At 37.1% G+C, this 22,606-nt stretch overlaps 1 protein-coding gene across 3 annotated transcripts in view; it reads left to right on the plus strand.

Annotated features, from left to right (window-relative positions):
- Ttd14 (TRPL translocation defect 14) overlaps nt 1–22,606 on the plus strand; it is a 171,507-nt gene that overhangs the window by 83,433 nt on the left and 65,468 nt on the right. The window contains exon 5 of one of the 3 annotated variants that reach the window (XM_081770493.1): nt 22,471–22,545. The exons of the other annotated variants lie outside the window; for them this stretch is intronic. Within the exon in view, the coding sequence (XP_081626619.1) occupies nt 22,471–22,545 (75 nt within the window). The remainder of the gene's footprint in view (nt 1–22,470; nt 22,546–22,606) is intronic. 3 annotated transcript variants of the gene reach the window in all.

Below are 22,606 nucleotides of genomic sequence, written 5' to 3' on the forward strand. Positions count from 1 at the left end.
GTGGGTGATCGATGGAAGGCAAACGGTTCTCGGAGGTTAGGAGAAGGGATGTTTACTTAAAAAAAAAAGAAACTTTGACTCTGCCAAAAATAAATATTTTAATATAAAATAATTTTTGAACGTTATATATTGAAAATGCATAATAATATTTGCTCATGGGAGCGAATGTTACAAATACCCCCCTCCTAAGATGGAGCAAGTGCTGCAATGAAGTTGTAGCACGGCTTCATCCTAAGAGAGTCAGTTTTGCATTCAAGGTACAAAAATTCCAAATCAACTTCACAATCGTGTGTGTGTCGCTGGTTAATCACAATCACAAGTTCCTAAAAATCCGAACCCTAATATCACATTGTGTTAGCTTTAACAAATACATAAGAATCCTGGCTCTAATTATCCATGTGGTTATGACTTTCCATATAATGTCTTTGTGGTCAGTGTGGTCCCGGGCTTCAAGTATGTGGTCATTTTGAGCTTTTCATACTTAGCACATGTGGCATGGTTTACAATAGTACCGTGATATTTAATTTAGCCATCAACTACAAGAATTCATTTTCCAAAGTACTGGCTTCCGTAGGTGACACAATCGCCTTTTAATACAATCCTCAGCGTGTTGGACTGCAGGGAAGGTTGACATCAGAGTTCAGAGGATTTTCTGGAGACAGAGCTTCTCCTTATGCGAGGGCAAAGCCATAGCTTGCACTGAAGATTTCATTATCCGGCTGCACTTTCACTTCTTCTACAAAACGTCTTAATATTATGAGCACTATATGCTGGGGCAAAGTTTCATATTGTAGGCATCAATGCACTGAAGCTTGTAAGTTGTTGGTGGCTGCTCGCAGCTCAGAGCTTTTCCACTTTCAGCTCGGCGCGTTCATCGCAGGATCATCACCAACAGGAAGGGGTGCGTTGAGTCTCTTGCTCCAAACGCAAAACTCCACTTCCGAGCTCAAATCGGGAATTTCTCTCTTCCGATGGCTCTCTAACTATACATATATGCTCTTTCACTAGACACTTTTACGTGCATTTCAAAAATTCTCTCTCCTAAGCCGGTTTTAATATTGAGTGTCGCACTTTGGCGGATATCTTCGTCCATCTGTCCTCTGTATTCATATTTGCCTCACTTCCCAATATCAGTCATCAATTTCAAGAATACGCTGGTTAATCACAATTTTACTTTGGCATTATGGTGTCCGCACTTCATTCTCTACTAAGGTGAGCCAGATTTGTTTCAATTCGGCGTGCCATTCTAACAGATTTTTGTCCACTGCTCCTGCAGTATGTTCTGCATGCATTTTTTTTTTTTAAGAATCTTCATCGTTCCCGGAATATATTTTTGTCAATACTTATTTTGTATATCTTCTCGAACTATTTATTCCATTGTAAGCTTTATAGCTTCATTCTCCCCATACTACAATGGACATCATTCTTCTTTCGTCCCTCCTGAAAGAGAAAGTGAATTGGAGAGGGGGACAGAACGTGTGTCGTTCTATATAGCTTGGGTCGCTCTTCTTCTTCCCTCTTTTTATACCCCATTTTAAAAAAAGATTTTCGATTAACACCAACAGTGGCGGATATAGAACCACGATTTCTATTAACTTATCTGTTAATTTTTTGGAGCTAATAAACTACGTTTCGGTCCTTGTTCGGTGACGCCAAATTTTGTAAACAGAGACTATTATGGGGAATCAAATTTATGATTAAATAAATTTGATTTCGATTCCTGAGAATAGGTGCGTTAATTATTATACCGAGATGCACGTAGCTTATGGAGAGCTGAAGTTAATGCCACGGGGCTCGAACTCCAGGTCTCCAAGTTTTAAATTGATTATTGTTCTCCGAAGGATAAAAGAGAAAGTAAAAGTGATACCATTAACTAATATATATTCTACTTTTTTCCCCAAAACGGTGTAACCAGGGCGCTAGGAAAAAGTAGGCGCGTAGTTATTACGAAAGTTTAGGTATAGAAATCGCCGGTTAATGTTCGCAGAATATCCACATGCTGCAAAGCTGAAAGAAATATGACATACTAATCTGGTACTCAAGAGACGGGCTGTGCTGACTATCTCACATGCAGCGAGTGAATTAAAAGAATGCTGGGTGAATAAAATTTAAAAAAAAGAAATTAAATGAAGAAGAATAATTTGGATTGTTAAGCCTGAAATGGTCAGCTCAGCTTGTCTCTCACTATGTTGGTGCAACAATTTAAAAAAATGATCTATCACAGTTTGGAGAGGGTAGAAAGTTAAAAAAAAATGGTAATGCAACAAATGACAACAGCTACATGAAATTTCGGTAACAGTGATAAAATTTATTTTTAAGTTTTAAAAAATGAGTAAAAAGAATCATAAATTAGTTAACAAAATAACAATGACAGGGATTTCTAAAAAAAAAATAATAGATTTAAAAAAAAGAATTAAACAAATGTTCTCAATTCCTTCAAATAAGGATATTTCAGTAACCAGATCCTTCTATACTGATGCTAAATTGGGTACTATTCACGAAATCTGAAGGATTTCGGTCTCCTGTTTATCGTTTTACTATTTTTGTTATTCTCTTCATAACATACTACAAAATCGGAGCACTTCTAGAACAAAATTATTTTGATACTTTAGAACAGTTACATAGAAAAATTGAAATTAATTCTCTGTTTTTATGATTTGTTAACTTAACACAATAACAAAATAATCGTTTTAGCGAATATAAAAGTACTCATGAAACACATTATATTTATCAAGGAGAACCATGAAAAGAAATTGATGAAAGTAGAAAGGGGTGAATTAACGAGAGATAATTATGTAATTTTGAATTTAGAAAAAATAAATAGGTTTTGACTTGCTAGCAAGATTAGAACAATTACAAAAAAATATAGAAAGGAAGATAGGACAGACGTGCACTTCTGAAACCTTATTGTTTATGCATTGGTTTACATAATAATCACATAAGCAAATTTATACACATATTCAGCATTAAAAAAAATAAATCACCTCAAGACAAGACATTTAATGATATCAATTATTTCTATAATAATAATAATATACGGTATTTTCATACACATTTACATATACACAGAATATATATATTTAAGCAAATATTCATGGTGGTAATTAAGGAGGTTAAACGAGTATTTGGCCAAGTACTCCAGCTGGGGAATGTCGACATTTGAATTTGTAGATACGTTTCTTGTAAATATTTCTTTTGCGGGGATACGCCTAAGCCTAATATTCCTCATCTAAACTAATCTAATTTGAGTCACGTCAATTCATAGTTGGATGCCGCAATATATATATTTATTTCATTTTTCTTATTTACTCTCCATCACTCGGTCTATATGAACTACGTACGGTTGGACATAACTTCTGACTACATGTTCTTGTCATTAAACACTACTCGTATTCATAGTTTATATGACCTGGCTATATATTGTTGACACATTTCTCATATTTTAGTAACAGTAAGCTTACAACCACATACTTAAAAAAAAAGAACTTTTCTCTTTGCAAATAATGCCTATTCAATGATTAAAAATTTGAATATTTTTACAACACTGCATTACCAGGATTAAAACGAATACCAGTATACTTGATAAATTCATGTTACAAAAAAAAATGTGGTAAATGCTGAACTGAGATCTGATTTGTTAACTTCTTTACACTAAGCTATAATTCCATTTTTAAAATATATTACAAAACGTTAATTAATCATAGCAGAAATTCCAATTATATTCCTCATGGTCATGATAATAAAATAAAAATAATGTAGAAAACTCTTCCTGGTTATTGTATGTAAATTTGAAAAAAAAATAAAGGTTATAAATCGTTCCTTCCGTCCCACGACAGAAAATGGGAATATTGATAATTATTCCGACCTGATGCTACACAGAGTTGATAGCTGAGCGGATGGGATCGGTCAAAGTACTCCGGCTTTGAATCGTAACGAGGGAGAAAAATGTTTAAAACTTCTCCTACCTTTTCGCCGTTGCCTTGCATCTTTGGATAGTCCACTATAGATGTAATTACCTCAGTGATGGCGAAGCCACCACACTACACTGCACGCGATGTAGCTCCTGCTATACACTACACCGTGGATCATGGAAGTCCTTCCTTCATAACCCGACGGCTGCATCTCTGGCAGATGATTCTTGGATGATTCGAGACGAGGATTCTTGGAAGGTTTTCCCCACTACTGGTCATCTAGTCTTTCTCTCTTTTATATATATATTGAATTTTTACGCACACCTTCACTGAGATTCTCCATCAGGCACTAATATAAGCATTTGTGTCGCCATTATGGAGCGGGAATGTAACTTTACCGCTTACTACGTCGTTTAACCAAATAAAAAAATGTTTAAAAAAAATTGCGAACGATATATATATCTATATAGTTTTATGTACGTAAGTAAATCTAGATTTTATACATATAAATGTTTCTGGAGCGAGTAACTGTCACCTATTTTGTCACGCGGGTAATCCTAGCAAAGCACCACTATTATGCACTTAGCCACACATTCTGATTTTTCTCTTTATACACACACAAAAAAAAAAAAAATATGTGAACGGAATATAGGAATCTTGCGTTATGTGGGTCTTTGCACCACTAATCTTGCACCAACTAACTTCCCTGAGTGCTTTTTAACTAACCCCCAACAAAAATCCTTTTTTTCTGTTCTTTGAAAATTTAAAAAATTAGAAACTCTCTGTGTTAGTGGCTGGTTTATTTTAAAAGAAAATCCGTTGTGAAGGATGGCGTAGTAGAGTAGATGACCATTGTCCAGTTTTCTGCTTTCTTTTTAAAAAAGACGTTTTTCAACTTGGGTGGTGTGCTTCCCTCAGCCAGAGTAGGGGGGAACCTTACTGACCCTTCTTCGGTGAAAGTGGGTGATCGATGGAAGGCAAACGGTTCTCGGAGGTTAGGAGAAGGGATGTTTACTTAAAAAAAAAAGAAACTTTGACTCTGCCAAAAATAAATATTTTAATATAAAATAATTTTTGAACGTTATATATTGAAAATGCATAATAATATTTGCTCATGGGAGCGAATGTTACATACTTATTGATTTAAATTCCCCGCTCTGGACCCACCGAACGAATATTGCATTGGTACATTTTAAAAATAGGCCTTGGCGAAGTTAGTTTCAAATTATTTCTTTCATTATCGTTTGTGTTGTAAAATTCCATCACAAAAAGTTATTGTTTTTCATTTATTAGTTAAGAATCAAACTCATTTTCTTTAGATCACTGCAACTGAAAAATTAGATTACCTTATACTGTTAGTTACGCATCGTATCATGATGGCAGCCCGTAATTTACATTAAATTGATTAGATTTAACCCATAACCTTGTAGGAGGAGATGGCAACGCTAATGTGCGCTGTATTGCGAAAAGTAGAAGATAGAAGCAGACACGAAAGGACAGAGCTTAATGTGTTCGTTGGTTGTTTGTCTCGAGACCCCGCTGTGACAGTATCTGTTCGGGAGGGGAATATGGAAGGAAAATTGTAATTGCTATCGGTACCAGTCGCAGCCGCATCTGCACAATATCTTCAGTTACAACAGACATTGTAATGACATCATGCTTTCTTTCCATCCTATTCCTAAAATGGTCAATTATCCATGCATGAGATGGTCTCCTTTTTCCTAGTACCTAGTCTGGCTACATAGGGGTATGCTTGTGCCTGGTGTTTCTGAAGTGCCAAGATGTATTTCCATTTGCCAGTATTATCTGTATTATTATTATTATTATTATTATTATTATTATTATTATTATTATTATAAGAAGCACGTATGTGGGTATGTGTCTAAGCTTTTTTGACAGTCACCTAGTGCCACCACATTTTTACACATATATGTAGATCTAAATGTGTAAAGCAGTTTTTTCTATTTTTGACTTGTGAAGGGGGGGGGGTTATTGTGGGGGTAGTAAAATGTATCCATAAAAAAAATAGGCACGTGACAATCCCGACGTCGCTCAACTCAGTTAAGCTCCCATCCTCGTGTAGACGGAGAGGTAGAAACGAGACATCCAAAATGGCCGGTATTAGTATCAGTGACGTAAGGAAGGAAGAGCGCCGGATTGAGAGGCTCAAAACAACAAATATTTATTTTCACTATAAGGCAAGGAAAGGAGTTTTAGCAAACTAAAGACCATAAAAAAATACCTCAGAAACTTAACAGGACTACAACGACTCACCAACCTTGGGATTATATCCATAGAGCATAAGTTAGCTTCAAAGCTATCTTTTGGGGACATTGTAAAAACCTTTGCAGCCAAAGGAGCCAGCAAAGTTAAATTTTAGTTCCAGCTTTTTGGGTTTTCATTTAACTTACATCGATTTAAGAGACTTGCAAAATGTCCGAGTATAATACTCGAGGCAACAGCTTGACTGTTTGTAATAATTCAATATTCTATTTTAATGAATATGATTTTCTATGATTCATTCTATGCATGTGCACATCCCGGTATAATTTTATATATATAATATATTTGCAGTTATTATGATAAGACTATAAGAATATGTCAAGCGTGCTACTCTCACAAGGGAACATTCCGATTTGTTTGAATTCAATTGTTGAAAATGATTGCTAAGTACTGGATTCTAAGGCGAGTTCTTACCCAGGGCAACAACTAGCCTAATTGCGTCGCTGGTATGAAAGCTATAGTTTTTCGGATCGGCAAGCTCATTGATGACGCTTCCGGTAAGAAGTCCAAGTTTAAGCAAACAAGAAGGGACATGTAAGCTGGGCTGGGAATTAACAGGGGCAATGCCGAATAACTTGCTCTTTGTTACTTATTTGAATAATTTCTTTACTTATTAATGATATATTGCTTAAACCTTATCCTTCCTGTCGAAGAACGGACATTCAACTAGTAATATCAAGTTTTTGCTTACAAAAGAGCCGCCCACAACCACCAAGTATCGTGCAGAGATACTTCTTTACCAGATCTAATCGCGTACGGAGTTATTATTTTCGGCTCGGGGGTCAATACAGTGTGTTTCAAAAAGAATATCGGGGTTTCAAGGCTTTGTAGTACTTATTACAATTAACATACACAAATGAAAGAGCAACTAAAACAGTTGTGTATGTACCCATGCGCATGCACTGTTTCCTCTGTCTCCCGTTAGAAAGCGTGAATAGCAAAGATGGCGACTAGAGAGCAGAAAGCTTTTCGTGTTTTACATTTTGCAAAGACTGAATCTGTAGTTACAGTGCAACTGTCTGTGTGGAGAATTTTAAAGAAACTCTTACAACTAGACCCTTATCCTTTGCAGTTGCTACAGTCTAAAGCCTACAGACTACGATGTACGTGCCAACTTTTCAAAAGTAATGTTGCTGTATGATGATTATTTTCTGGAAATTGTCGTCTTCAGTGATCAGTCGACATTTCACCTAAGTTCTAATGTGAACACTCATAATATTCGTATCTCAGGGTCAGCAAATCTCCAGAAAACGGTACAGTTGCAACGGGACACTCCCCTAAATTGAATGTGTTTTGTGCATATCCCGGCAGAAAGTTTATGAGCCTTTCTTTCCTATCGACTCGATGTGTGTCGTATAATGAATGGTGCTCGCATTGAATACTTGTAGCAAAAACTATTTTGAGTTGTTCTTTCATTTGATGTATTTATAATTGTACGTTAAATGTAATTAATACTACAAAGACTTAAAACCCCGATATTCGTTTTGAAACCCAGTTCATATGCGAAAATGTAATCACGTTTCTTGCTATTTCTAAGAACACCTCGTCTATGTGCAACCAATATGAGGTTACAGAACATCATAGGATAATTTTACTTTTATTTATTTATACACATTATTTATTTGTACACATTTGTGGGGATTACCGGCATCTATGGATGTAACCTCCTCACTTATGAGGGATGATTTCCTTCGCCGAGCATAGTAGCCGGAGAAAAAGGAAGCGACCTGGAACCTATATGTTGGGTACTATCTCGGCATTTGCCTGGTGTGAATGGTAAACTCAGGAAAAACCTTACTCAGGATATTTATATAAACGAGTCAGAGACCGAATCTTTCTGTAATGATGTATTTGAACACGTGTATTTACCGTGGAGGACAGTTTATTATTATTATTATTTATATAAATAAAACAATCGCCTTATATGTATTTCACATATTCAGTAAACTTTGTAATAAACTATACCACACTGTTCCTCAATAACGCTAGAAAGTATAACCAACGGACACACTGCTTTTGTTTTAGGGGGGGGGGGAATAATAGTGTGTGTGGATAAATAAGGGTTCGTGAGCTGATAAAAGAAAATTTAAAAAATGCATTTGGATGAATGTTATCAAGGCATGAGAAATAAATAAAATTTTGTTCTCTTAACGAGCCATGAATTTCGTGACTTCACACAAAGAATGAAATTACTTTCTTGTCAAGCTAGTTGTTTATGTACAAAACTCATAAAAGTTACGCCAATATTTTATATCGCATGGAGCGAGATGCGTAAATAAGAAATGGGATGCAAGTTCTTAGCTGTTAGATTGAGAATGAAGACTGCTGTGTTTATAATCAAGGTCTAAAGTCACGCCAAAAACATTTGCGTGTACGTCGGGGGAAAAGTTTGCAATGCGCTGAAAGCAGGCAAAGCCAGTCATGACGAAGTAAGATTTGATGAATGGGTAACGTTCATCCTTCTCATTCTGGTATTCAAGGTTTGAATCCGTCTCTCTCTCTCTCTCTCTCTCTCTCTCTCTCTCTCTCTCTCTCTGGTAGTTTGTAGCTTCCTCAGTCCAATTCGGAATGCTGGGATAGTACCATAGATAGCCTTAGATAGGCCTTAGACGATTGGCCTTAGATAGCATCATTTTTACCCAAACTTTGTTTCAAGAGTAAAATAGCTGTATATCTGGTTATATCATAAATACTGTCACAAGGTTTGGAGTGGCGCTGTAGGCATCCGGAGTGGCACAGTGCTGCCGTCTGTGTATAAAGCGGAAGATGCATGTAGTGTGCGTTTGACTGTTCATGACATACGTTGATATTGTACTGAGTTCTGATGGAATGAGGCGATTACGAAAATCGTGTAGCAGTAATTGCACTACACAAGGTCGGGGAAACAGCAGGTGAGATTTTCAACCTCCTGAAACCCCTAAAAATCAGCAAGAGATTCGTGTATCGCACCATACAGCGATACACCGAGATTGGAAAGGTATCAGCAGAAATTCCATGTCTCGTGTGCTCAGAAGTGACCTACATCTACGGGCGTATAAGAGGCGGACTGGTCACTTTCTAACCCAAACATTAACGTTGCAGAGGGTCCTTAAATCAAAGAGACTTGCGGCGTTACGCCAACAACCTCCACAAAAAGATTCTGTTCACTAACGAAAAGGTGTTCACAACTGTGCAGGCCTACAACGCCCAAAATGACCGTGTGTATGCCACGTAATCCACTGCAACTGCTGAGGCAGCTCCAAGGGTTCAGAGGGCACATCATCCTTCCTCAGTGATGGTTCGGTGGGGAGTGAGCTACTCAGGCACAACCCAGCTGTATTTTTGCGAAGAAGGTGTTAAAACGTCTGCCAAGGTGCACCAGGACACAGTGCTAACACCTATAGTGAAACCACTGTCTGCTACCATGTTCCCTGGAGAAAGGTGGACCTTCCAGCAGGATCCGCTCCAGGCCACAAAGCGAAAACAATCGAGGAGTGGCTGGCGCGAAACGTCCCCGACTGCATTTCTACCGCTGATTGGTCTTCTAGCAGCCCGGACCTTAACCCGTTGGACTACAAACTTTGAGCAGTCCTTCAAAGATCTGCCATAAACGACATCCATCTGTCGACAGTCTGAAACAATCCTTGACCCGAGCAGTGAACATTTTCCCATGGACTTCGTGCCCGCATCAAGGCCAGGGGGAACATTTCGAAAAAATGTTTCGTGCGTCAGGTGTACAACATATCAATGTAAACATAACCAAAGTAAATTGCCTTGGCGTTAATACTCTGTGTTATTCACATTCAAACTTGACAGTATTTATGATATAACTAGGTAGTTTTGTTTAGAACTGGTTTTTAACAGATAAACTAAACATTGATGAGATGGAGCTAAAACGAAAGCTAATTATCTTTGAGTTTTTAGATCATTGTAAAATAACCTGTGGGATTTCAATCAACAGACAGCTATATCCGGTTACACAGCTTTGAGTTGCGATGTGCTCTCATCCTACTTTCTACTCAGAATTTCGGTGCGTCGTAATTCACAGAACTTCAGAATGCCTCACGATGTTGAATAAAGACCAAGACTCTATGCTTCCATCTGGAATTTAACCTAGAACCACGCTTTCAAAAGACGTGTATTTTAAAATCTTTGGCTACCTGGGAGATTTCGCCCCAAGACCCCATTTTCTCCACCTATGGCCTCGCGCTTATCCGTAAGATATCTCCACTCTGCAGGGATGTCGAAATATTGCTGTTATTATAACAATTGCAACCACCACCTTTTTTCTTCCGTTCCAGCGGAACGTTCAAGAGCTGGAACACGTCTTTAATGAGCATGTCTGCTCTTAAGGAATTTTGAGATACGACTTAATCTCATCGTATTTTATCAATTGCAACCCCTACTCTTCTTTTCTTCTCGCCTTTTTTCTTCCCTTCGAGGAGAAATCTCAAAAAACGGTGGAACACATCTAATCATTTTAAATGAGAAATCCAAATTCTGAATTTTATATCTCTAACCCTGGGGACATGGTTTCTTACTGGTAGAGCGCTTACCTCTGGCGCGTGGGGTCCATGGTTCGATCCCCGGCCATGTAAGTTTCTGATTGACAATATAATGTTCATAGGTTTTCTCGGGGTACTCCCACTTTCTCATTCCACCAATTTTTCTATCACTCTTTAATCGTAGTTTTCCTTAGCCTGAAAGGCATAGTAATTATGGGGACGTTAAACTGAAAATTTCATTTCATATCTCTAACTGTAAGAGATTCCGAGATATGGCCATTTTAAGATAATCGTCACCTTTCTTCCCTCCTTCCCCGTTTAATTTCCAAAAATTCTTCCTTAACGGGACCTTACATCACAAATTCTATGCTGTATTCAGATTTCATTTGGAGATATGGCAATCTTATTTTAAGAATTATAACCCCACCTTTTTTCCTTCTGAAGTTTTTTTTTTCCCTTCTAAGAGTAACATCTAAAAGCTGAATCATGTTATTAATGATTTTAAATTAAAAGCCTAAATACCAAATTTCATATCTCTAAGGAATTTCAACACTGACCATCCAATTGTAACCCTACAATTCTTTTTTTCTTAAATGAGAAGGCCGTATGCCAAATTTCATGTCTAACTTGCAGAGATTCGGAGGTATGGCCATTTTAAGATAATTGCCACCTCCCCCCCCCCTTCCCGGTCGAATTTCCAAAAGTCCGTCGTTGGTGAGTGCTTACATTACAAATCCTATGCCGTATTCAAATTTGAAGTTTCTAGCTTAAGTGGTTTGACCATCTTATTTAAGATGTGTTAATCAAATAGTCAGTCAGTACTTCTTCCTTGATAGAGCGATATTATTTTTAAAGTTTAGTTAAAAACTGATGATTAAAAATAAGTATGGGAAGAGAGTCAGGTAATATCTACAAAATGTTATAAAGTAAAGTAATAACTGTTTGCAAACCTTTTCTTATGGACTAGAAATTTGAGTGCGCAGTTTGACGTCATAATTGTTGGTCACCCAAATTTATACACTAAACGGAGGATGTAGAAAACATAATCGATATAATCACGTTTTATAGATACTACGTGGCTTACTTTCTACATTTTTATATATATATATATATATATATATATATATATATATATATATATATATATATATATATACAGAGGTTGATTAATTTATACTGAAGCGAAGTCAATATGCAACTACCGCGCATGCGCAACACATCACCCTGAGATTACCTCGTTAGCCACGCAGTAAAACAGTGTTGTTGAGCGTGAACAGATTCTGGGAGGAGTTCATTATGTCGTGCATCGTAGAAATGTATAAAGTGCGTAATTTTCGTTTAGGTGTCAATATGAATAGTATTATACGCAAATATGCAGCACAGAGTCCTGTACTCATCACACTGACGCGAGCAGTTAGAACCGTTTCCCAAGAGTTCATGATTATGGGCGGTTTCTCGTACAGGGAGGGGCTAACTGTGTCTGCGAAAGGTGGAGCAAAACGTCAAAATGAATGCTTCGTTCTAGCGGACTCACCAGCACAAAACGCCAGTATTGTACGGACAAGACGTGAACCAGGTTGAACTGCACCAAAACAAGGCATATAGCCACCCGGCGAAAACATCGCTGGAATTTTGTCGCCGTTAGGAACAGGAAACGAATTTCGGCAGTTCCCTTCTGACATTCCTGTCAAGTCCAGATGCCAACCGATTGGACCTTGTTTTCAGACTCCTCAAGCGGCGTCTGTCCCATCGTCGAGTCCGTAGCGTCTCCTGCTTGTGAAAATCCTATAGAGTGGAATCCAATACACATGGTCTGGCTGCAATGGAAACTCCGATGTTGGCAATGGTCAGTAGGGTGGCAGAGCTCATTCGAGGCTAAGCGGTTAGCGTACGCGTCTTTGGCGTGGGAGACCCTGCTTCGATTCCCGGCGGGAGCTCATGTTCGGATTCCATGTTAATCAGTAGGTGCCGTCTCATATAGCCTCGCTGCTGAAAGGGACGTTAAACTCAAAATCCGCTCAACTCAATAGGGTGGCCTGTAAATCGCACACAACGGTGGTAGAAGCACGGCATTTCCTAAGTGGCATATTCAAATTCTGGTTTATGTAAGTGAATCAACCTCAGTAATCTTCATTGTCCTTAAGTTACATATGCTAAAATAAAAACAAAATAGGTGTGAGCTGGCGGAAGAGTCTTAAGCTTGAAGTATGCAAAGTCATTAAAATAGTAAACATACTGGATCTTATGCAGAGTCGTTCTGACACGTGATTAGTATCATACTAAAGAGTTCGACTAACATGTTTCTTTCAGTAGGCAGGTCTTTAGTATGATGCTAATCATACGGCAAAACGACTCTGCATAAGGCGGGCTATTTCTATATTTGTTCCGACATGGCTGAACTATGTTATATGGTATATACAAGTGGATAGTTGGTTAAGTAATAAACTGAAAATGAAAGCAATGTAAGTTAGTTCGTAGTTAGTGAATCTTGTCGTGTTGAACATGCATATATGTTAATTCTAGCTGCTGTTTCCGTGTTGTATTTTATATGAGAAGCGATGTAGTCTGAATTAGAGAAAATATTTGTGGCGACATTAGTTGAGAACAAACTTAGCTTGTGCCGTACCTCATTACTCAGGGTTTCACAGCAGTGTAATTGGATTGGCTTTGAATAGTTGAACGAGTTTCGCCATGTTATGGTTAAGCAACCATGTTCGTTGCAGTATGTGACATTAAAAGGGCTTCGCTGCCTGCAAACTGGATTTTCCCATTCCATTCGCTTTGCTCTTGAGAAAGGTAATAGCATCACGTGCTCTTTTGCATCGATTTACATATAGCCTTTGCCCTTGCCCATGTTTCATTTCCGTTCAATACTTTTTCCATCTGTTCAACTATTGCTTATTTTATTTTTAATTGGTGATTTTTCGTGCAGTCGACATCATTTTTTTTTTTTTTTTTTTTTTCAATTTCGACGAAGAACTACAGCTCGTGCTAATGGTAAAATGTGTCCACCGTGGATAAATTTGTAATTCAGTTTTTTATACCAGTTTCAGGGCGCTGAATACATTGGAAGTGTAAACATATCCGTCCATGGAATCACAAGTAAAGTGACTTCAAATTTGGCCTTTAATAAAATAGTAAATATCTCTTCATGTTACTGTAAGCAATGTTTCGTGTCCTTCCTTCTGCATCTTTCTGTAGAATTCTGTGAACGTGGTCTTGCACAGAATCGGAACGCCTGGTATAAGGATCTTAGCGAAGCACCCATGTGTTTTTTCCACTTTTTCTTCAATTCTAGGTCAGATTTAAAAACGCTGAAACATGCTTAATTGTTTTAGATAAGTCCAAATATCAAATTTCACGTTAGGAAACTTACGAGATTTCGAGATACTAATATCCTATTATAACAGTTGTAACGCTCTTCCCTTCCACACTTTTCTCTTCCTTTCTAGGACAAAACTGTAATACGCTAAAACACGTGTTTAATTATTTTAGATTAAAAGTTCAAATGCCAATTTTCATGTGTAACGTTAAAGAATTATAAGTTATGACCATATAATAACATGGACATCTTAATATAATCACTGTAATCCCACCCTTTTCCCCTGCCCACTCTTAGATATTTAGAAAGGCTGAAGCACGTATCTAAATTATTTTTAAACAAGTGTAAATGTTGAATTCGATGTATCTAATTGGACGGTGTTATGTATCAATTGACCAAGCGTCAAAACACGGTTCTGAGATATTGAAGGAAATAAAAACATGTTCCCATTACTACCCAGCACTTGGCGCTTGGTCGAATAGCTTTTCCTGAACATTTAAACAAGGGGTTTCAAACCTTTACATTTTTTTTACATTGTTTCCTACTAACTGATGTAAAAATCTCGATAATCGCAAAATGTCGCTTGGTCAATTGATGTATAACACCATCCAAATTTCAGAAATTCCGAGATACAGGCATCTTATTATGATCGAGTAGGCTTGCGATTCACCACTGAATTCAGCGTCGTTAAATTATGGTATAAAAAGCGCAATTATAGTGTAATTATATGGATTTTTGAAAAATCTGTTCTTCATTCATCTCTTCCCCAGTTTGTTATATTACTGCCCGATTCCATATTCAGAAAACGCAAAATTTGAGAACTCAAGTTGAAGGTATGAAATCCGGTATATAAATTCTTCACTAAGAATAAAGGAGTACCGGTACGTGTCGCAGAGTTTTCCCGAAAATTGTTTTTCTCAAGGAAACTTTGTATAATCAAGTCTCAAGCTTTATGTTCTTTTAAACTTTCTTCTTCCGTGTGGGGAACGGATACTTCTGTTATTGTAATAACATGAGAGCCCCCTAGGACTTCGCTCCCAGACACACTCATTTGCCTCGTACTTTTTATTCCAGTCTTTGAAAAGTCTAAATACCAAATTTCGTGTATCCGACCTTCAGGGATTCCGAAATTTGACTTTTTTTTTTTTTTTTTTTTTTTTTTTTTTTTTACAGTTGCAATCCCTCCTCTTTAATTCTCTTATTTTTAACAGGAAATGTCAAAACCGCTGAAATAAGTCTTCAATTGTTTTAAACAGTCTAAATACTAAATTTTACATCTCTAACCTTAAAGAATTTCGAGATATGATTATCGCGTTATAACAATTGTAACCTTAAGTTTTTGTCTTTCCTTCTACACGTTGGGAAAATATCAAAATACGATGAAACACCTGTCCAATTATTTTAAATGGGAAGTCTGTATTCTAAATTTCAAAAATAAAAATCTAGAATTGATGCACTCTGTTATTGGGGGGGGGAGGCTCAGTGATAGAGTGCTTACTTGTGGTGCTTGGGATCCCTGGTTCGATCTCCGTTCAAGTTAGTTTTTGGTGGACAACATCGTGTTTGTGGGTTTTCTCGGGTTTCCTTTGCTTTCTCCTACATTAGCATTCCACCCGTTCTTCCATCGTTCACTTGCTTTAATTATCCGTCTCCTTTAGCCTAAAGGATATAATCGTGGAACGTTAAAACTGAAAAATGTCATTAATTAAAAAAAAAAAGTGTGAAGTAACAACCTAACAGTAAATAAGGAACAATTGATGTGATAACATTCAATTTGCGAGAAGGCAATAAACTGTCTGTAAATTACTATACTAGTTAAATCGCATTATCATCAGTCTTTGCTTAAATGCGAACTGAGAAACATCATCTGACTATCCATAGCGGAAAACCGAATTGATCCCAAGTTCCTCTTCGGTGTTTAAATTGGATTTTTTTTTTAAGGTACCATATTTTCTTTCGAGGCATTAGTTTATTAGTTCATTCTTTTAGTTGTTTCGACACCTTTCACTACGTTCGCCACCTTATGTTACATAGCACAACCACGAGGATCTACAGTATACAGAGTAAATGTTTGAAAATAGTTTAACAGCAAACGAATTTTGTTCAGTTCAGTACAGAATACTTTATTTATTACCAAAGGCTACTGATTTACTTATTACACTCGAATCAACACATTGGTCAGGAATTCTGGAAGAAATCTGTCCGAGGCAAGGGCGCAGATTTTTCTGTAAATTGGGGGGGGGGGCATCAGATGCAGAAGATATATATGTATGTATGTATAATATGAGGATTTTAAGATAAATTGCACTCAAATTATGCCAAATATTGTATATTCATAAATACAATAAGGGGCCCACATGTGCTTTGGGGGGGCAGCCCCCCTAGGATCGGCGCCCTTGGTCCGAGGCTATTATTTAAAGATACTGTCCGAGAACTCTTCTGGTGATAGTGAGGGAAATTGAAAAGCTTCATTTAACATCGGTGATTACGAAATTCGAATCTGGGTCTGTATGATTTATAGGGGCAATTTGTACGTAGATCCTGTTCAAATTCTGTCATAAGTTGACGTGTCTTGAGGATGACCTGCCTTTCCTACACCACTGTATAGAGAATAGGTCATGTTTAGTCCCAAGTATTCTTTTGAGGATTAGGAATTCATGCAACTGTGTTTGTCTGTGCAGTTTCCTAGGGGACATCGATCGTAATCGACATTTGGCAATGGACTTGGATAACATGTGGCTCCGTATGGACTACTAAGGAAAGGAGGTCTTTTAAAGAATTGTAAAGTAAGGTTGCGCACGTTCCCAGTGGATTAATTTCTTTAATTTCTTTTTGCATTCAGCGTTTAATAGAAGAAACTAGATCCGTTTTGCGTGCACGAGTACACAACAGGGAGTGGTTTCCATTGTTCGAAAAGACAATGCAGACTGATATATGAACGTGGCCATTCTCTGAACAAATAATTATTACGTCTATTGTTGGGCTCATAAAATGTGTGGTTGAAACAATAATAGAACTTAAAACGTTTCAACCTGAGCTATGAACGTGATACAGGACACTTTTTTTTTTTATTTTTTTTCAGCTAAAGCTAATTTCAGCGAACCAGTTTTGAATAGGTTATTTCTGATACTGAAGGGAAGAGGTATTTCTGGAATATAAATATAGTATTTTTGTTTATACACACACATTATAGGCCCATAACAGTAGAGGTCTCTTAAGTAAATAACTTATATATATTAGAAGCGGATTTAAAAAAAATAGAGGGAGTAAGATCTGAATCGTATGCAGGATGGTCTTTCCATGCGAACGCCCTAGCCATATTGGAATACCGCTTCTCGTGGGATCAGCGAAGTCTAGCAGTTCCTGACCTGGTCAGAGGAATGACGAGTGGTGTTGGCATTGCGACATCAATCCAGGAATTTTGAAGACAATTGGGAACTACTTAAAAGAAGTGTGAACTGCGGTCTAGATAGCCAGCATTAATAAGAAGAATCGATGTATTGACCAATTATCACCCTAAAGGAATGAGTGACAGCCTCTAAAATGGTTCCATATAAGAACGAAGTAACTCTGGAAAAAAAATTGAATAATATTAAATGGTGCCGCAAGCGACCTAGTTTTGATACATGTACAGTATACTGCATAAAACAGTGTGTAAGAGACCCTTTGTAAGTTGGGAGCTTCTGGCTGGAAAGTGAGACTATATCTTAGGTAGGATAATGGATGTAAAACCGCATTACTGTACTCGTATAGTATCTTTATGGCGGCCATCTTGAATTAAAGTCGAAACTTTTTAATAGCAAGGGGGTTGTGTTGCATCGATTTAGAGTAGCTTTTTACCACGAGTTTACGAAGGAACATCTAAATAAACAGGATTGGATACATTTGCTTATAGTATCAAAGATAGAAACCTCGTTAAGGAAGAGAGTTCACTCCGTACTTTTGTGAAGGATAACAGGTTCGATGCTAGGCTATGAGAGTTTATAGAGGGGAGCATTGTACTCATAGGTTTTCTAAAAATTGTTGTTTTATTATACGATTACCTCTTGTCATTTTCACTCACTTGTCAGTAGCTAAAGTATCTCACTGATGTAACTCCATTAGGTCGATCCAGTACTTTAGCTGGTATCACAAACGCCTTGACAAATGCAACCCAATTTACACAACATTTTAACCAACAGACGACAGTTGGTAAGCCTGTGCAATGCTGAAACAGGCTCTTGCTGTGGAGTTAACGAACGAAAAAAATCACTTCTAAGATTAATTCTCTTGTTTGTAGCGTGTTTGTTGTTCACTGAGTGGCATATATCAATGACTTTGTAATTCGTTGTATGTGTAATGTACCTAGGTATTATTTCATTACATACTTTATGTAGTCTGGAGGTGATCTATGTAAAAATTTGCGACACCTAACATTTAGTAAGCTTCTTTCTTTGCATTTTATGATAGTTAGATACTTCAACCTTCATATTATGACGGGTACTACCCTGGCACACGTGGGCAATGCTCGTAACCTTTTCAGATTTCAGAGATTTCATCCTGAATATAAAAGTTCTATTTAAAATTAACTACTTAAACCTGTAAATGTGAGAGTGGTATAAATTATATATCAGTTGATGTGTAATAGAAAACACTTTCAAATGATGTAACACACATGAGAGTAATACTATAAGAGGGAAATAATAGAGTAAATTTTAATGGGAAAATTCTCCAAAATTACCCTGTCGCAATTTTTCATTTGTTATTTGTCAGCGGCTTCAAAGTATTAGCAGAAAGAAAGAAGTTGGGAGAGGGCAGGAGAGGAGAGCATGGACAATCATTTATTCACATATGTACGGATATACAACTATAAAAGTAATAATGAAGATTAAATGGTCCGATCGCAGCCTTGAAAACATCGAATAGCAAGCCTTGTCATGATGCATACCTTGATGTCTTTCATTGATTGCGTTGGTCATCTTATGCAAGGAACTGGTTTGGAAAATGTTTTGTATGTAGCGTACGGTGGAGTTCTCAATTTGATGTCTGGGAAGGCATGGCCAAAACCAATCAGAGGTCTGTGTATGGTGGCGACGGTACTTCTCGAAGACTTAATCAAAAGTGGAATTGGGAACGTGAATGCTCTTTACATGGAACTTCAGAAAATCCGACAGAACTCCAATGGTAGAATGTGGGTAGACATGCGCATTATACCCGTCATGATAATACATTTATTCGTACGATCCCAGAGAGATTAGTTGCCCGAAATGTACTGTCTGAAGCACATGATGCTGTATTTCTTTTCAGTGGAACTATGCAAGATATATCTATGGTGGCACGTACTAGAGATGTAACGTAAGAACTTTTCTAGAGAAGGGAGAGCATGTCCGTAGACACAGATAAAGTGCCTGGAATGGTGTGCTGCTTGACCAGTTTGGAATGCAAACTTACAGTTGAGAAAGGGATTTTTGACGGAAAATTCCCAACTTTACCCCAAATTTCCCTTTTTTTCTTACACCACATACATTATCATGATACCATTTGAAAGCTGCTTTTATTCTGAAGAGAATGAGATATAGAGTCTGTCATGATACACAGATGAATAGTAGTATTTGGATTCTTATGTCTCACTTTTCCCTATATGAAATTTGGTGTTGTCAAGCAGGGCTAAGAAATATTTTTCCCTTATAACTATTGCAGATATTACAATGAAACTTTGCTCACCCATTACGTATGAACCACAGTAGTTTTCAAGGTATATTTGGATACCTGTAACTGAGGCCGCACCAGGGGGCACTACGCAAAAAAAAAAAAAAAAAAAAAAAAAAAAGACGGAAAATTCCCAATTTAACCTCAAATTTCTCTTCTCTTGTATATCATGTACACACGTTCATAGTACTATCTGCAAGCTTGGTTTATTCTAAAGCGAATGGCATATAAACCACCATACTCGGATAAACAATAGTGAAGCAGTAGCTACTTAAGTGAAAGTCATAATAAAAATGCAAGAATTTAAAGTGTCATCACTGCATAACATACTTCTGTCGATTACACTTAAACCCCAACCAATTCAGCACTTTTTTCATTTTCGTATTCAGCATCCTCATTTGCATACGAAAATGTACTTTTCATTTCCGAAGCATGAAAAAAATTATAATATGTTCAGTGAAATCGAAAGTCGAGAAATAACTCCTGATGGTAAATCACTTCCTCCCAGGTGAGATCTTTCTCATGTATACTGTATCATATTATAACAGTCTTATTACCAGATATGACGTCACTTCCGGGCGAATTTTAGCTGCTTTACCACTATTTTTAAGTTACATTTACGATAGTTGAACAATTGCTCTTGGATGGCCGCCTCATAGGCGTATACACGGGAGAGACAGTGGGAAGTAACACCTTTGATAATGTAGCATATCGAAAGTATTCTGAGTTGGAATTCAATATATTCTCTTTGCAGTCATTTTAATTAAAGTAGGTGCAGGTAAATATGCCATATTAAGAATGTTGGAGTTTTTATGGCCTAAACTTTCATGAAACACACAGAACACATGCGCGTTGCAGAGTAGCCTTTTCTGCTTATATAAAAAAAAATGACAATAATGCCACTAAATGCTACTTTGTACCCAAGGTAAACGAAAAAAAATGTTACAAAGTGGCGTATTTACAAACAAATGCAAGTAATTACGCCAAGTCGAGGATTACAAACAGTGTTCGTAGACAGATACGAAATAAGGCGTACATTGCTGTAAACAATCGGCAATGTTCTCAGTTAGCATGGTACAAATAACAGATTCTTACCTCTATTGAAATAATAACGTCCTTCCACGGAACCTTCCCGAAGCAAACAACACTGCACGGCGTGGCGATCTCAGCGCTGTCTCCCGGGGTATTCGTCAAATCAGACTTGCCAAAGACTGCATATTGGAGGCGGATTCTAGCGGATTTCATCGGAAACGTCCCAGTACTGAACACTTGGCGTATTTAGCTGCACTGGCATATATACCTGCAGTTGCCTTATTTAAAGAACATGTTGCAGACATATTCTGAAACCTAATTTTGTGAAGCAAATACATAAGATTTCAACCTTCCAACATTAAATTTTTACACATAGTTCATGAATTATCCAGAGAAAGAAGAGTTTAAAATTTGTTGTTTTTTTTTCTACAACTGCTCGTATGAGTAATGGCACCAACTTTCTTTCGAAACTGAGGGTAAAATCAGATTGAAGAATAGTAGGAGCAGAAAATTCGGAATCGGATAGGGTAAAAACGAGAGAAAGAGAGAGAGAGAGAGAGAACTGTAAATTAGACCAAAGAATTGATTAGAGCTATCAACCAGCACTTTACATTAAAATGCGTATATAATTATTACTAACAATAGAACTGCTACAAATATTCTTTCTTTCTTTATTCTTTACGCAGACTGCAGTTTGAGATATAATCTTAATGTGTGCAGTGAAATTACGGATTCACTGCTTTGTGCGGTTGAATAACACTGATTCAACAGGTAGTAAATAAACCATGATACTGAAGTTGAAAAACTAGTTTGATTGTAGTCACTACTGAGGCTATATGAGACAAAATATATTACTTGAACTGGGATCTGAGTTACTGTTCGAGTTTTATCCCAAGTTTTCATACACCCACTAAGGATTGAATAATCCGCGAGTTCACATACGAAAACACGACTGTTACCAGTCACTTGGCTGCGAATGGGATGGCCTACAGGAATTCTCCAGTTAAGAATAAAGTGAAAGAACAAAAAGAGGAAGCGATATGCTGAAAAATTGTACTATTTATGCATTTTTAAATTGATACAATTTATATCGGGACTATCGAGACGAGATCAAGACAAGCATTTGTTGATGGAGACGAGACCGAGATCGAGAGTGCTATTTATCAATTGAGACGAGATCGAGACCGTATGAAGTGTCTTCTCGATACCATCCCTACATCCATAGATTGCAATATTTCATTTCGAAGATAACCGTAATGCTTACAACTGTTATTATTTATTTTTTTTCTGAAATGTGGCATCATAAAACAAGCTAAGAGCAGTACTAATGATTGTTTATGACCATTAAAACAAATATTAAATTTGAAGTTACGTTTAGAAAGTCGTGGTTTCCATGAGAATAGGAACTGCATTAATGAACTTCTTACATGCACTTATGTATATTTTAATTTCTTTGCACATTTTTTGTTAATTATTCTGTGCGTTTTATAATTTGCACATTATGTTACTTTCAAGTTGAACTTTCTTTTTTTTTTCATTATATTGTAAATGAAGTATATACCTGTATTTGCTTTCTGCACATTTTCTTTTTCTGATGTGCTTATGTGCTGTTTTGGTTATTTAAAAAAAAAAAAAAAAAAAAACTTTAATTTCTTCTGTAAATAGCATACTATTTTCTGTTTTACCTGAGACGATGGTTGCATTGATCACGCTTGAACCGCACAATTTTCTTTTGCGCTTGTTTTTCTAGACACCTTCCTTGGATCTCATACCTGTGCCAGATGTATTGTCGGTGCCTTGTGCAGAAACGGTACAACCAGCGAGGGTGAGTTTTGGCTCTGTCGCCTTTTCATGTTGATACCTCACTCACCATTTCCCAGTTTCCA

The sequence above is a fragment of the Thermobia domestica genome, chromosome 9 (assembly GCF_964235325.1).
Source record: "Thermobia domestica chromosome 9, izTheDome1.hap1.1, whole genome shotgun sequence".
Taxonomy (NCBI): Eukaryota; Metazoa; Arthropoda; class Insecta; order Zygentoma; family Lepismatidae; genus Thermobia; species Thermobia domestica.